At 45.7% G+C, this 16,306-nt stretch overlaps 1 protein-coding gene across 1 annotated transcript in view; it reads left to right on the top strand.

Annotated features, from left to right (window-relative positions):
- Positions 1 to 719: 719 nt before the first annotated feature.
- GABBR2 (gamma-aminobutyric acid type B receptor subunit 2) overlaps positions 720 to 16,306 on the top strand; it is a 487,639-nt gene continuing 472,052 nt past the window's right edge. Inside the window, exon 1 of the mRNA XM_075142314.1 lies at positions 720 to 1,801. Coding sequence (XP_074998415.1) covers positions 1,487 to 1,801 — 315 coding nt within the window. The 5' untranslated portion in view covers positions 720 to 1,486. The remainder of the gene's footprint in view (positions 1,802 to 16,306) is intronic.

The following is a 16,306-nucleotide window of genomic DNA, read 5'->3' as shown; positions in this document are numbered from 1 at the left end:
GGGGAACTCAAGAGTCCGGCTGCAGCCGTGGGTTTTTGCAGCCACGAGCGGAGCCAGGCTGCGGAACGGCGCCCGTTCTGCGGGGAGAGGAAAGCCCCTGGAAACCCCCGACTTCTGCTCTCGCGAAACGCCCCACTCCCGCCTGCCGCAGAGCTGCCGCGGCCCGGGCTGCGCGTGTGTGCGCGCCTGTGTGCGCGTGTGTGGTGTGCGCGTGTGTGCGCGCGGGGCTGGCGGAGGTGCCAAGCCGGGGCGGGAGCGTGTTCGCGTGCCGCCCGCGCGCGGGGGCGGGAGGGTTGTCACGGGGAGTGCGCGCGGCGCCCGCCCGCGCGCCCGCAGGGGGCAGCGCCTGTGAGCGGGTCCGTGCGCGCGCCCCTGTGCCCGTGCCTGCCTGTGTGAGGGCGTGCGCGCGCGCGTGCCGGGTCGCGCGTGGGGAGGGCGCGGGCCGGGGCGTGCGGCACCCGCCGCCCGGAGGCAGCCGCGGCACCCGCCGGCCTCCCCGTGCCTGCGGGCGGGCAGCGGCCACAGAAACACACCCCCCCCGCGGCCACGCGGCCACCTGCGCCCGCGCTGAGGCCGCCACCTGGAGAAGGTGCCCGACCCACGGGCGCCGAATGCTGACGCCCTGAGGGAAGCTCGGCCCGGCCCGGCCGGGCCCGGCCCCGCCGCCGCCGCACGCTTTGCTCTGCCCCCGGCCCCGGGCTGCGCAGCCTGCTCGGCGGCTCTGCCCAACCCCGAAGGACGGGCGCAGGCGGCACCTCCCGCCCGCGGCGGGGGCTGCCCGGCCCGCGGGGCGCCCGCGCCCGTTGCGCTGTCCCGGCTCCCGGGGAATGCGGCACTAGCACCCCCGCCCCGGCTCGGCACCGCTCCCCTCCTCCGCCTCCCCGGCTCTAGGGGGGGCTTTTTCCTCTTCGGCGTCTTCTGCTGGAGCATCCTTTTTTTTTTTTTTTTTTTTTTCCTTTTGGAGGAGGAGGAGGGGGGAAGGAGGGAGGTGTTCCATGAGGGCTGCTCGGGCCCCCCCTCCGCGCCTGAGAGGTGCTGTCCCTCCCTGAGCGGAGAGGGGGGAGAGCAGCCGGGGAGGCAGAGGCAGGTCCCGCTCCCTCGCTCTGTCGCTGAGGAGAGAGGAGGAGGGTGGTGGGGAGTGTGTGTGTGTGTGTGCGTGTGTGTGCGCGTGGTGGGGGGGGTTATTTATTTATTTATTGCTCCTGGTGGTTGCAGCTGGCAGACCTGGGAAGGAGTAGGCGCCATTGCCAGAAGGATTATTGCCAGGGGACGGGAGGGGAGGGGGGGGGAAGCGAGAGGAGACCCCTGCCTTCCTGGGAAGCAGAGAGAGGCGGCTCTTTTCCTCCCGCCTTGGCTTCTGCCGCCGGGGGATGCGCCTGGACTGAGAGGGGCTCGGCTCCCTTCCGCCGCTCTGTCCGTCCCCCCCTACCTCAGTCCTCCTCCTCCTCCTCCTCCTCCTCCTCCTCCTCCCCCCCAATCCAGCAGCATGCATCCCTCTCCGCGGAGACCGGCCGCTGCCACCTCCAACCCTGCCATGCTACTGCTGCTCCTGTGCCTGGGCTGGGCGCCGCCGGGCTGGGGCTGGCCGCGGGGCAGCTCCCGGGGGGCGGCCGGGCTGCCCCCCAACGCCACCACGCCGATCTCCATCATGGGCTTGATGCCGCTCAGCCAGTCCGAGGAGGACCAGAAGAGCAAGATCGGCCGGGGGGTGCTGCCCGCCGTGCAGCTGGCCATGGATCAGATCCGCAACGAGTCCCTGCTCAACCCCTATTTCCTGGACCTGCGGCTCTACGACACGGAGGTAGGGACCGCCGCGGGCCCCGCGCCGCCGGGCGCAGGGGGAGGCGCCGCCGCCCAGTCCCGGGGCGCTGCGGGTGCCGGGGCGCAAGGGCAGCGCGGACGCCCGGGCCGGGGCCGCGGTTGCCGGCGGGGCCGTGCGCGGCCCCTCCGAGCCCGCCCTGCCCGCCCGGCCCCGCAAGCCGCCGGCAGATGTGGAGGGACCGGCGGCGGAGGGAGAGGAAGCGGAGCTGGCGGGCCGCACGCTGCGCTTGCCGTGCATATCCGGAGCGGCTCCCCCGGCAGCCAGGGCTCGCCCCGCCGCTCGCCCCGCCGCCCCGGGGCGCCGCTGGCCGGCGCGGCGGGGGCCGCTGGCAGCGCGGGGGTGGGCCCGGGAGGATGCCCGGCTGGCGGGGGTGTCTGGTGGTGGCCGGGATCCGCTGCCCTTGGCACGCACGTACACGGGTGGGAGGAAGGCTGCCGCTCGCTGGCGCTCCCTCGCCCAGCAAAGCTGCGGCCGCGTCCCTTTCCCACCCGCTCGCCGTTCAGCAACAGATGCACGCCGGCCGCTTGACTCCCCCTCTCCGCCAACGGGCACACGCTGCCGTCCCGATTTATCCCGTGCAGCGCCGGGACGCCAAGGGCAGCGGCCGCAGCCGTAGCTTGAGGAGGAGGCGGGGACGCTCTCGCAGGGTTTCGTCGGGTCTGTCTCCCTCCCTCCCTCCCTCTCCTCCGGCTGGAGCGGCGGGAGCGGCCGGGCGCCCGCCCGGGGTGCGCGGCGGGTGGGAGCGCGGGCGGCGGCGGGGCGCGGAGGCGCTCCTCGGAAAGAGTTAAATTTGCAGTCCCCCTCCCCGCGGAGCGCCCGGCAGCGCGGCGGGATGGCTGTGAGGTGCCCGCTCCGGACCGCTGCCCGGGGCCGGCGAGCGGGCTGGGCTGGGAGAGGAGCCCTGCGCGGTGCTGTGCTGGGTAACATCTCCCCTTTACCTGGTAGAGAGGCAGGGAGCCAGGCAAGGGCTTTGTTAAGTTGGTTCCCACCACCAACCACCCACAACTGCGTTTGGTTTTGGTCACAACTTCAACAACCGTGTTTGCGGAGGGTACGGGCTGGTTCAATGTCGAGGCTTTCCTGAAGATGGCAGTCGCTTCTTGTGTAACGCTGGCGTCGGGTGCTCATTTCCAAGACAACCCCCGGTAAAGCAAGCGAAAACCTTCCTGGCTGCAATTTAAGGAAGCCCCTGTCTTCTCCTCTTCGATTCTCAGGATCCGGGGGGAGCAAGCTGAGAGCAGCAATGACAGGCTGTACTGCTTCGTGACAGTGTCTCCGTCCCCAAAATTATTACAAAAGCCTCTCTGTCTAGGATGGCTGCTTTTTATTGACATACATTTGTCATAGGATGTTTTTCAGATATCTCTGAGCAGAAATGCATGGAGGGCAATATTGCTGAAGATATAATTTGGGAGAAAGCATGCCGCCGTCGTGTTGTGTTGTGTGAACAAGACTGAGATATTGAAAGGGAATACAGGCTAGATCAGCCCAGAGTAGCTGTTTGTTTCCTTTAAAAAAATGAATTTCAGGGAACTCTGCAATCATAATGAAAAGAATTATGGGGGATTTTCTGAATGACATTACCTGTTTCATAAAGTGAGGTACTTGTTTGAAAAAAATCACAGTTCTCCTAATCCTGTTTTCATTACATTTCTCTATTTAAATCCTTCCCTTGGATGGCATTGTTACACATGCATAGGAATTAGAGAAGCCTCGGCAAGATCTTCCTTCTTCATACAGTAACATCATAATCAATAAAGTGCTGCACTTCATTGCAGTCAAAATATTTTGAAGTTCTTAATACAGGTTTTGGGTTCTGAACTAGGTAGGTAGCATTAAAATATTCAGGAAAAAAATGCCCTATTTGCTCTGGAATGAGTATCAGTTTCTTAAAAATTGCATTTTTACTGTTTTGTACTCTAGGGACAAAAAGAATCAGGGTCATGTTGCCAGCTTGCTGTGTAGCTTTGAATGCTTTTAAGCAATTAATAAATGGATGGTTATGGAATGCTAAGTCAGGCGAATGTATATATTTGGCGTACGGCTGGATCATTATTGCATGCTTAATAGTGACAAGTAAATAACTTAGTGTTCATGAAGAGCACTAGATTGACTGCACCAAAACAGAATAGACTAATGGCTGGAATAGCCATTAAATACATAATGGCAGTGCAAACTTTTTCACTCGGTTCAGACATTACCTTATTCCTTCAGTGCACTTACGGTAAGCAGAAGGGTAGATGGCTCATCATGCCCACTTGGTCCTCAGCCTATTTTCTGAGGTAGCCAATAAATAGATATGCTTGAAGGGCCTGGATCCTTATCATTGCATAATCACAGACCAGGGAGTAGTTCTCCCTCTCAGGGCTTCCCAGGTGGTGCTTGTGACATTGTTGGCTCTTGAAAAGAGAATGTCGAGCCTTGAACACATGGGAATTTTTTTAATAGCTTAAGAAATAATTGTAGTATAGTTATAATGCTTAGGAAATGTATGGCAGTGATTCAGAAACTCATGTAATTTCCCTCACATCTTTCCAAAATCTCCTATTCCTGCAATCTGATGTTTGTGTGCAATTTTGCCTAATATTTTAACAAAAAGTTCATGAAAAATAATAATGAAAATAAACAAATTGGATTTTTTCTATTGTGGTAGTTTTCTATCGGGATTGAACTGAATATTTTAGTTTGCTTGATATTTCTGATTTGTATAATGAAGCATTATAATGCCTTTACTCTCCGATCAACCATCTGAAGAATTGCAGTGTGTCTTCTAAGTTAGACTGTTGTTTGTCAGCACGTGAACTCGCTAGCCTTTGAGCATATGAGCAGCAGCCCTACTGTTTTTCAAAGCATTTAAACTGAATTAAGCACTTAAATCCAATCCTTAGTCTGTGTCTCAACTAGTTGTGATTGTCTGAATTACATCTTTGTTACAAAGTATGACCACAGATTACAGCAAGTACATAAAAATGCAGAGGCTTCTGTCTTGAGTATTTTTGATGGTTAAATGTGTTTGGAGTGTGATCCTGATCCCGTTTGGTGAACTCTGTTTTGCTACCCCATGGACATGTCTTTATCTATTTGGACATTCCTACGTAGGCTCAGTCAATAAAACAAAGCTCAAATGTAGGCGTTTGCAGAACTCTGGTCTAAGTTAGTGACTTTAATTTGTGCTGTTCATTTCAATGAGAGCGGGAGCAAACTCTAGATGACACTCTTAGGCAAAATTTTGTAATTATGTTATTTTAGAAACTAGAGAATTTATAAAGTGATCATCTGTAAAAAGTCTCATTCAAAACCCATTGAAATTAATGGCAGTAATTCACTGATTCCAACGGCCCTTGGACCAGGTCCTAGAAGTTAAGCGTGCTTGATAGTTTATGGCTTTGGATCAATAACTGTGATATAATATTTCTCCTTTTTCCCGTCCCTGTGATTGTAACTTTAGTTGGTCGAAAATGCAAAGAAATGTTTTGCAAAATAGTGAAATAAAAAGCTCTACGTACAGTAGATGTAGTTCACAACTTCATGTAAATCAGGAAAGATGATTTCTGCTTAAGCACCCTGATTAACACCTACATCTGTTACAGGAAAAGAAGCAGAATAACCCTAAAATAAAGGAATTTAACGTTCTAGTAGACAATATTATAATTTTCAACAGTATTTAATTTGCATCAGGCAAAAACTGACCATGCAGAACTAGAGGAAGAGGCACGGTGGAAGAAGACAAGAGCTTTAATGGAAGTTGGATATCTGCCCTTCTGCATCTGGACATCTTCCCTCGAATATGGCATGTATTTTCTGATTTCTTGTACAAGCAGTGCTGCAAGTAGTGCACAGACAGGCTGAATTTGTTTTGAATCTAAACACATATAGTCAAGAAAGCTGTGTATGCAAGTTAGAATTCTGTCACTTGCTTCTGGAGATCAAAGCGAGTCTTGACAAGCTGAAAAAAATATCTTCCAGAAGCAAGTGGGGGTATATTATCACAAAGAGGGAAGAATACTCATACTATGGGGATGAGATTATTTCATTTTCTCTAACTACTACAAATAATTTGTGGTAATCCTGATATAATCTCATCTTTGTGTAATAATACACTCTAATACCTTTAAATAAGCAGGTTGGCATAGAAGGATGAGCTCTGGAAAATGCACAGGACTCCACAAAATCTGAAGGAAAATGTGAAGTTATTGACATTTAATTGACATATTTGCCTACTCCTATTCTGTAATTAAGTAGAAAGTGCCTTGCCTAATTTTTCTGACAGGAAGTTACAGTCTAGGTATATTATAAATAGACCTTCTCTTTATTTTTTTCTTTTACTAAAAAATTATTTGTATTTTCAGTAAAATCCTCCTTCCTCAAAGTTTAAGAAGTTTGTACAGGCCGTGCACCAGTCTGGGTCATTCCTACCAGCTATTCTAAGTTTAAAAAGACCTCCAAATAAAGATGCCTTTTCCAGAAAGTCCAGTCATGAATGGTGTCGACGAAGTCAACTCATGTCTTGTTCCTGCAAGCTGAAGTAAGAGTCACATTTACTCTTACTGAGGATGGGGAATATGTTCTGAAAACAGAAGAGCAGGTTTGTGTCAGTGGTGCAAAACAAGGTGTCTACCCAGGGGCGTGGAGCTCAGTGTTCACTAGCACCTGATGGTCCTCAGAGAGGGACAAACGGCTACCGGCTGCCGTCTGACAAACTCTGCCCTAACAGAATTGAGCAAGGACATCCCCCCGGAAAGAAATCACACGATGTGTAGGTTAGGCCCTTTGTCTTAGGAGGCATAGATTCAAGTCACTCCGACAGCAGCTGGATTTGCAGGGGAAGTATGGTGTACCAAAGGGACTCGGGGGGTGAGCGCTGACATGCTTGTGAGTGCTTTGAGTACTAAATTGTCTGGAACCTTATTTTCATTTTTAAAGTAGTGTTCAAAATGGGACAGATACGGTGTTGTCGTGGTCATCTAAGAGTAACAGTCAGCTGAATACACAGGAGATGTCAGGATCTAAAAGAGGGTCCAGTTTACCGCAGACTGAGCTGGCAGACATTTGTTCTTGTATAGTCAGATGAGCTTGTGTCTGGCATATGTTGAAGTAGTTGGGTAATTTCTTACCTTTAAATATTACCAAGTACTTGTGCTGTCTGATATATTGCAAAGAGTGTAGCATTAAAATGCAATACGCTACGTGTATGGATGACGATCACTGTCTACTCTGCTGGCGACGTTCTGCTTAGAAGGGACATATTTCTTTAAGTAGTCAGTGACCCCTTTGACTTTCGCGTAATATGGCTCCATTTGTGACATAACCTCCTTTTGCTTTAGAGTTTTGTAAACTTGGAGGGAATAATCTAAAAGTTAAGTGTTTATGTTAATTCTATGCTGGCTTCTCTGCTGATGCTAAGATGTGGGTGGGGAGAGGAGAGAAATCATGTATTCACTGCACCCACTCCTCTGGGTGCGGATCCCAGACCTGCAGAATGTATATCCTCTAAATATCTCTGTGAAGAGATTAAAGCCAGTGTATCATTTTCTGACATATGTCTTGCAATTTCATGTATAACTTATCCTATGCATACTGCAAAACACACTGTTATGGAATCTTTTGATTCAAATGCCAAACACGCTCCGTCAGCAAGGAAAAATTATTTTTTGAATAAATCCAGGAAGGAGTTTCCATTTACATTTGAAGAAAGAGGGGGAAGGCCCTATCCTCTGATATGGTTATCAACCAGAGTGAATTACTCAAGTTTGTGGAAGAGATCGGGTGTAATATCCTGGTGATAACTGTGAAGAAAATATTTGCGATAGGAAAAGGGAAAGGAAGGAGCTAGAAGAGAGAGATTTAATGATGACATTCACACAAAAAGTTGTCAATGTAATATTTATATTGTTTTAATTAAATACATGAAGCTCTTTGGGATGACAACATAAATAGCATTGCATGTCAAGGCTACAAAACACCATCTCACATTAATGATCTGAGCATGATGATGCATGCGTGTCTCAAGCTTTGTTCTCTGCTTTCAATTTCAGTGCTTTATGGACGTTTTCGTGGCATATGGTGGAAGAACAATGCATTGAGCAAACTGCAGAAGCTGGGAGTCAAACAGCTCTTTCATGAAACTCAAGGGGAGGCCATTGCTATCACAGGAAAGGAGATACTTTTCCTTAGGAAGGGTTGAACCATTGCATACGGAGGTCTGGCTCAGGGAATCAAGTGGTGGAAGTCAACAGAGGAGAACCCTCCGTGATCAGTTTTGGTTCAAATAATTTTTGGAGCAGCTGGGGCTAGCAGAGAGGTACATTGAGGCCAGTCAGCATGCATGCGACTCAGTCCTGTGGAGGTATGTGTTGATACGCAGCAGCCCCGTATGTCCCAGGAGCTCTATGTCAGACTGTGGGATTCCAAACTGAGAGGGTACAGTGCACATACATCACATTTTTTTGAATTTATTTTTGTACTAGGAATCCTGGAATTAAATCAGTGACAGAGCCCAAGGCTTTTCAGGAGCCAGATGCACTGTTCTCTGATGTGTGGGTCTAGCTGAGCTAGAAATAGGAGATTTGCAGTACTTTCGTGGTCCCCTGGCTCCAGCATTAATGGACCAGTAATCTGACTCCTAAAGCAAACTGGTTCAGCCACAGCATCATTCTGACTTAAAGAAGGTAGTGCCCCTAAGAATAGCTGGAATATATTTGCAGTCATGCTGTGTCTCCCCTTGCCATGCCACTGACACTTGTGGGATGTCTTCTTTGCTAGACAGGGATTCCTCTGTTTGCTGAGGATTTTGCTGTGGGTAAGATCTGCTGGATTTGGGGGCTGCTTGATAGTGCCTGCTGAGTGGAAACAGGACCTGCTGACTGGCAAACACTTTTTTTTTTCAAGTTTTTTTTTTCCTTGTGATGAAATAACCATGTAATCTCATTGCCAAGTCAGTGATTGATGTCCAATTTCTGTGCCATTAGTTTTTCATTATCATTGGCCTTTAGTTCTGACAATTTTATCCATAGTATTTTCCAAATAAGTATTCTCAAATGTGAAAATTAAAACTAACAAATTAAAGACAAATATCCACAATCTCTCTGAAAATAATAGTCACAAAGAACGAAGAATATAAGGGCTAATTCAGCAGGGCTGTCCAAATTGTTGTTACTGAGGATCCTGAGAGATGAAGGCCCAGATAATGGACTAATTGCTTTAAAGTGAACATCATGAGTTTGAGGGATTGGATTAGAAAACTTAGGTTTCCTACTATGGCCATGGTACTTCTTTTAAATAATTAACAAGTTCTAAGATCAGAGGACCATTAGGATTATCCAGCTCTTACAATATAGGCCATATATTTCACTTGGAGTTTTCTGCCTGCTCCACTGTGAACTAGAATATGTACTTTAGAAAGCCCTCCGATCGTGTCTTCAGGATTCCCCAAAATCCTCCTCCCTGCAAAACTTTTCTCTGATTTGCTTGAAATCCCTTTAAAAGTCCATTGCTGTTTCCAGCTTAAACTCTGCTGACCCTGTAACCACTGATGCTGTGAGAGCAGCAGCTCCCAGCTTTTGCATACGCCGGTCTCCCTGCAATCCCTTCCCGGCTACAGAGCTGGGAAATCACCGGCGAGGCCAAGGCTTTCTGACTTTTTCTGACTTTTTTATGGTTATCCAGGGGAGCCAGCCTTGTATGAAGGGCCCTGATGATTAGATCCTGCTGGAATCGGAAGTCGTCTTCCCTTCTTCAGATTGTCACAGACCATACGTGAAAACCTTGTTAGCTTGCTTCTTGGCAAGCTGGGTCTGCCGGATTCATGTGCTCCTTCACCGAGTGGCTGGTGCTGCAGAATATTTTTTTAATTCTTGGCTGAACTTCCTTTTCTTCTCTACATCCACCTTTTTTGCAAGACCATTTTGCCACAATCCCCATTAAAGGAACTCATCCTGCCTGCCTGATCAAGTTATTTCCAGAATCTCAGGTTTTTCGATTAAAGGTTCACTACCATATACCTTTAAAAGAATATATTTGTTCAATTTTTTGTTTCCTTAAAGTAGTTACGTATTTTAATTTACCATTTACTGAGGGTAGGCCTCAGCTTCTGCTGCAGCTTCAGTGAATTATGTGAAGATTCATACACACAATAGGTGTCTAAGTAACCATTTTACATCCAAAACCTCCAGGGAGAAGCAGTGAGAGGCCCCTTTTGGGATGTTAATTAACTTCCTTGCCACTGTTTACTGCTCCTGCTTTCACAGGGAATTTGATGTTTTTCTAGCAAAGAACAGATATCTTTCTTTACAATTTTTACTCTATGTAAAGTGACAGTTTTTGACAGATTAACACTTAGTGTGGTACAAAATATAACACGTAACATTTTTCAAGCATTGTGATTATCAGATATGCACTCCTGTGTGTCTTAACAGCATCATATAGAGATATTTTAGTATATACATATAGTATAAAAATATTAAACTCTGCATTTCTGTGGGGGTCTTTTGTGTCATTTTAAAGTTCTGTAAAAGCACCTTGGGTTTTGCTTTCTCTTCTCCTCTATGAATTTGGAGAGCCCTAAGTGTTAATAATTTACAGGAGGTTGACTGAGATAGAGAGCCAACTTTCTCTCTTTTTCCCTTCCACTTTCTCCCTTTCTAAAAATTATAAGCAGAACCAAATTCCATGTTGGTGGTGAGAATCTAATCTGGAGGGATGTGTTAGTGGCAGGAAGACTTTATGTAATGTAGTAAAAGAAATTAAATAGCAACAGCTGCCACTACGTAAAGAAAGCGGTACAAAAAGTTTTGCATTCCAGATCTTTAAAATTAGCCAAGCTCCCCTCTGCTCCTCATTTCTTGCTGTGAAGAATCCAGATCGCTCCTTTTTTTTAAAAAAAAAAAGAGTTTCAAGTTAGGTCCCTGAACTGAAGATTTGCTTTCCAAAAACACGGAGTGATTTGCATTTTCTGTCAACATCAGTGGGAATTGCTGGATGCTCAGCGCTTTAGAAAGCCAGCCCACCTACGAAAATGCAATGTGTTTCTATGAGGAGGAGACCTAGAATTGCCACTTTTAATTAAGAACAAAGGCATTCATAGTTACTTGCTTTAAACTTTCAAATTGCCTAGTGGAATAAAATGCTGATTTTGTTCAGCTTTTGGGATACAGATCCTTTCAGGATCAGTGTCAATATTATCAGAATTAAATATCCTTTAGAATTAGATTATTGCATCTCAAAGATCTTGTAGCTGAGAAATATGCAAGGTACAGGTATTTTTAAAAACCAGTCATTTAAAAAATATTCATTTTTGTAATTAACACGTAACTGGAAATGGTATGTTTGACCTTGGCAAAAATAACAGCTTGTACAATGTAAACAAAAGGAGTGACACGGTGGGAGTACTATGTCCCTAGGGCCTTGTTACTCAAGGCAGGTCTATACGGCTGGCACAATTATGTCACTGGTCGAGGTGTTATCTCAATGTCAGCAGAAGCCCTTAGTGCAGTTACAGCAGCAAACAGCTCTTTTTAACTGACCTAATAAAGGTTATTTCATTTAAAGGGGGTAGTTTACTGAAGGGTAGAAAGTGTGTTTTCCTTGACCAATGAGTTCAAAAGTTTGGTATTGTTAGAAATCCTTTTTTCATCCATTATAGAGCGAGTTACAGATTAAGCTGCTTCTGAACATCAAACTAGACAGACTGAGCTTCTTCAGGGATTTTTTTTTCCAGCTTTTTATGCATTCCTGTGGCTTTCTTCTGAATCTTTTACAGTTTGTCATCTTCATTCTCAAAGTGCTGCCACTAGAATTTGATCTATTACTTCAGGAATAATCTCACTGATACTGTATATACTAGTAATTTTATCTCTTTTCTTCAAGCCTTCTGTTCAGAATGGAGGAAATGAATTTAATCTTTGTGCTGCAATGCCAGGCAAGAGGGAAAGGAAGCAGAGATGAGATTTTCAGGCTACATATGAGGAGTGAGACACTAGGATTTGCGGCAAAAATAAATTTTCATTTGCCTTCTCCAGATGAATCTCACTAGCTACAAGCAAATCTGGTCAGTATTGGTAGGGTAGTTGGAAGTAGATAGCCTGGTCATTCGGGTAATGCTCTGGGAGGTAAATAATTTTAGCTGAACAGCCAGCTACTTAAAAAGCTGGGACACGTTAGATAAGAGTGTCTCAACACTGAAGCTGCTCTTGGCATAGGTAGAGGCTTGGTCTTGATGTAAGAACAGGAGTCACTGTCCAAAATAGATCATAATGGTTTCCAATGCATTACCAAGGTTTCTTAGGATGTGTGAGTGCTCTGCACTCTAATAACACTGAGTGATTAAGCAGCAAGATCAGAGACACATGGGACAAGAGGGATGAATGATAACCTACTTTGAAAAAACTAACATTTGAGGCTGGGATTAGAACATCCTATAAATGTTAATGGGTGTTACTCAAGGGGGAGGAAGTTCTATGTGGGAGGTGTGAGGTGACATACAGTTTAAATATATAGCCAGCCTTTAACACAGTTAATACTGTCTATAGTCAACCTTTTACATGAACTAATAACTCTTTAAGCGATTTATGGTTCAGAAATACTGATCAGGGGATTGAGAACTCAATTTAAAATGCTATAAAGGCAGAGGATAATGTGGTAAGGAGGACAACACAGAAAAGATTTCTCCTTTTGCCTTTGGAAAATATTGGCTATAGGCAATACATTTATGTCAGGTGTTCAGGGTTTTTTCTTCTTTAAGTTCTCAAGGATTGTGCTCCTACGAGGGAGCACAATTTCCTCCTACAGTTTCCCTCTCTGAAAATTACTCAGTTTGTGCAGATCTCACAAAGGAGATGCCAACAGTGAGTCATCTGGTCACCAGCTCTGTCCTAAGGCTTTCAGCTAGCTCTTGCAAAAGCTATAGTGATCCTTACTGTGCTGAAGAACAATTATTTACCTTTGGTAAAGCCTCCTAAAATAGTGGTGAACGCAGGGTTTAAAATGAAATGGCCGTCATTTTCTGACACTGAAATCGAGTTTCAAAATTAGTACTATTTCAAATAATTGTGGAAATTCAGCTTCACATTTGAGAAATGCATATAAGATGCAGTGAGTTGATTTAGCAGATTAAGATTTCACAATTGTATGTTTTAGTAGTAAATTCTGAGGGTGTTGAGTAAAATCAGTTGAAAGAATCTATCTTCAAATATGTGACAGGAACATAAAATGTGCTTTTGTAGATATTAAGCCTCAAGAGATGTTATTCTAAACCTGAAAATTATACCTGTATGATCAATCACGTACATGGCAAACATGGCTAGTTTTTTCATCAAAATGAAAACATATGGGCGTGTTTTGACACAAGTATTACAGGATTAATTAGCAATAAAAATACCGTATAAGAAACAATCGTCTGGTTAGATGTTAAATGTTTCTGTCAGGAAGCAGATTTTAAGGAAGCAAGTAATATGAGGCTGCACTAGTACATGATCTTGTTTGTTCCTTTGCCGGGCGTGGGTTCAATGCAGCCATGCTGAGGAGACCCAAAAGTAGCATAAGGAGAAAAAAAGACTGGTCTAGGTTGAAGCCAGTCACGTATCTATAGAATGAGGTGATGCTCCCTAAAATGTATGTCCATCCATATGGTGCTGAAAATTATTTCATAGCCTCTGATACATCATTGAATTTAAAGCCATTTGTTGGGGATTGAATGAGGTGTGGTGGCAGATTTGTTTTCTGAACACAGAAGAGGGTATTGGATATTCAAATCACATTTTTTTGTTACCTAAATATGAGCCAAAGCTATGACTCATGGAGCCCCACATTCCCACTTGGTGAAAAGATTTAGGCATAGGAAGAGCAGTTCAGAGAACCTAGCTGCTGAGGTTTGGCAGCATGAATGCCTCCCGCTTTCCTCCCCTCCTCTCCCTTAGTGTAGTCAATGCTGAAATAATGCTGGTAAAGGAGGCTGGTCCAAGGACTATTCACCAACAAAATCCTGTTTAAGCTTCTAAGGAAGGTATTAAATGGGATTTAAGCAACATCTTGGCCTACACTGGCCCTCTGCTCCAGGAGGAGTCTCATCCTGAGTTTAAAAAGTGTTTAAAAAATATGTTTTCAATAATCACATTATAGAATCATAAGACTAAGCAATAGAAAATGCCTATTAAGTAAATTGTTGCTGTGCAGGACTGTGCTACCAGAGTGTGCTTCCTACTTAGTATTGTGCTAAATGTAATGTGCTAAATTTCTTAGTCTAGGAATTCCCATAATAAATTTTGACTCTGCTGCATTTTATTTGGGCATAGCCTTGTACAGGAAGAAAAGCAGTATCTCCTTCCCCACATGAAGGGCTCCGTATAGCCTTGCTGCTTTCTGCCTATAGGCAATGGTGACCAAGAAAAGCAAGGATTATGCATCAGGTGTTTCTATTTCACCCCCTGTTTGTGTCCAAGAATGCATGGAGAGGAATAATAATTCGTTGGGCTCTTTTCTTGCCCACCCAATTGCACAAGTGAGTTGGCAGAAGAGTCACTGTGGATGGTTAGTAATAAATTGAGCGTATCTCCTGCTTGGGGCTATTCGCTGAGCCCAAGGCAGACATTTATTGCTTCTTCATTCAATAGTATTTTTTCTCTTTTTACATTTATTTATCTATCTACTTCCATGCCCTCATGTCATGCAATATATAGATTGTAATTGTAAATTAGAATGTTTATAATTAGACTTTCTTTGGAGATTTTCTGTAGAAGCTTTTTAGCTTCACGCCAGTTTCAAAATAATTTATTGATCTGAAACACCGTGTTTTGAAAATTAAAAAAAACACCTTTACTTTCTGCAGCAAATGAATACTTTGTTTTGAAATGTCAACTATTCACAAAATAAATTGCCAAGCTCTGAACATATAATTTCAAATTTGATTTATACCAAATCAAACTTCGGTCTATGAACCCTTCCATTTGTTTTTCTTTCAGGTTATTGAGTCACGAAAACCTTTGAGGTTTTGGGTTTCCATCCCAGCTTGGCACAGGGCATTTCTTTTGAAACCTTGGATTTCCACAAGATGGCAAAAGAATTTGCTATTCAGCTGCATGTATAATGACACTGCGCTGAAAATCAAAGCTTTTTTCTTCTGGGACAAACAAGAATCTCCCAGGCCAGATGTTCTTCACTTCCCTGTCCTTGGGTTTGACTCTTGCATTTCCCTCCCTTGCCTATGACAGCATCCCAGTAGGTGTGGGGGGCTTTCTGTGCATGGGTGGGATGGGGAGAGCTGGCTGCTTGCATGGAGGTAAGGGATCACCCAGGTGGCTGCTTGCATGAGAGTGCATTGCTGCTGTGAAGGGGGCAGGCAGGATGGTGCTTGCCTGAGGGGTGAGGTAGGCTGCGAGTGCCGGGGAACAGAGGTGCAGGTTCTTCTCTGGTGTGGTGGTCCCGTATATATTCCCTTCTCACCCTGGTGAGTTTTGGTTATCCTGCACCAAAGATTTTCTCTTGCATTACTATTTTCTCTGTATTTTCTGCATGCACAGCATCCATTCCATTCCGTAGCCTGGCATATTACTTGGAAAACTGCAAATAGTGTGATGAAATTACTTAGCTAGCTACGACAATATGTGAAATGCCTGTCAAAAGCTATGTGACTGTATATAGGAGGAACAGGCCTGAATTCTGTATATGCTCAGAACTTGCACTGATTTTAAGGGGAGGATGAGGTTTCTGAGCAAAACACAATCAGGCAGAGGATATACAGCTTTGAGCTGATGCAGCTTTTGCACTGGAAGTATATAAAATATTATCAATACTTGAGACTGCCTATTCTCAGTTTGGTCTGTATGAAGCCAATTGAAAATGTGCTACATGCAAGATAAAACAAACTGAAGCAATCTTCCAACCCAACGCTGTACAGATTGCTGCAAATACGAGTTCGGTATGCAACCACTTCGATCAATCCCTAGAATGTCCATTTTCAAAAGAATCGTACTAGTTTGTTCATTGATTTGTCACCTATGGATGAGTATTTCTGCTACAGAAATGTTTAAAATGACACATGTTTAAAATTAGACTTGGCAGAGCACTTTGCCTAGAGATTATTCTTGTGAAGTATTGATTCACAGCACTGCTGTGAGCTGGATTACTGTCCAAATTGGAAAAGCCAGCCGTAGAGAGGTCTTTATCCTTTAATAACAATTTGCTCCTTTCTTAGAGGGACACAGCTGACTGAAGCAAAGGAAAGCTGCAAAATGTCAGGCGACCAGGGAATCTAAGGCCTGTTCTTCAGGGATGTGGGCTGCAGGGGAAGGGAAGGAAAAAAGAGAAAAGCACCAAGAAAGATGGTTTTCTGGAACCGGAATCTAGACACACTGGTGCTGTTTGTGTTACTAATAATCAGGTGCTCTGAGGAGCTGGATCGCGCTCGCGTCTCTCTGCTTGGGCTTTCACCTGCCAGCTGCCTGATTGATCGGAGAAACCTAACGGCAGGCGTGTTGCCCGCTGTCCATTTAG

The sequence above is a fragment of the Calonectris borealis genome, chromosome 2 (assembly GCF_964195595.1).
Source record: "Calonectris borealis chromosome 2, bCalBor7.hap1.2, whole genome shotgun sequence".
NCBI classification, from domain to species: Eukaryota; Metazoa; Chordata; class Aves; order Procellariiformes; family Procellariidae; genus Calonectris; species Calonectris borealis.
This window is presented reverse-complemented; position numbering and strand designations above follow the sequence as displayed.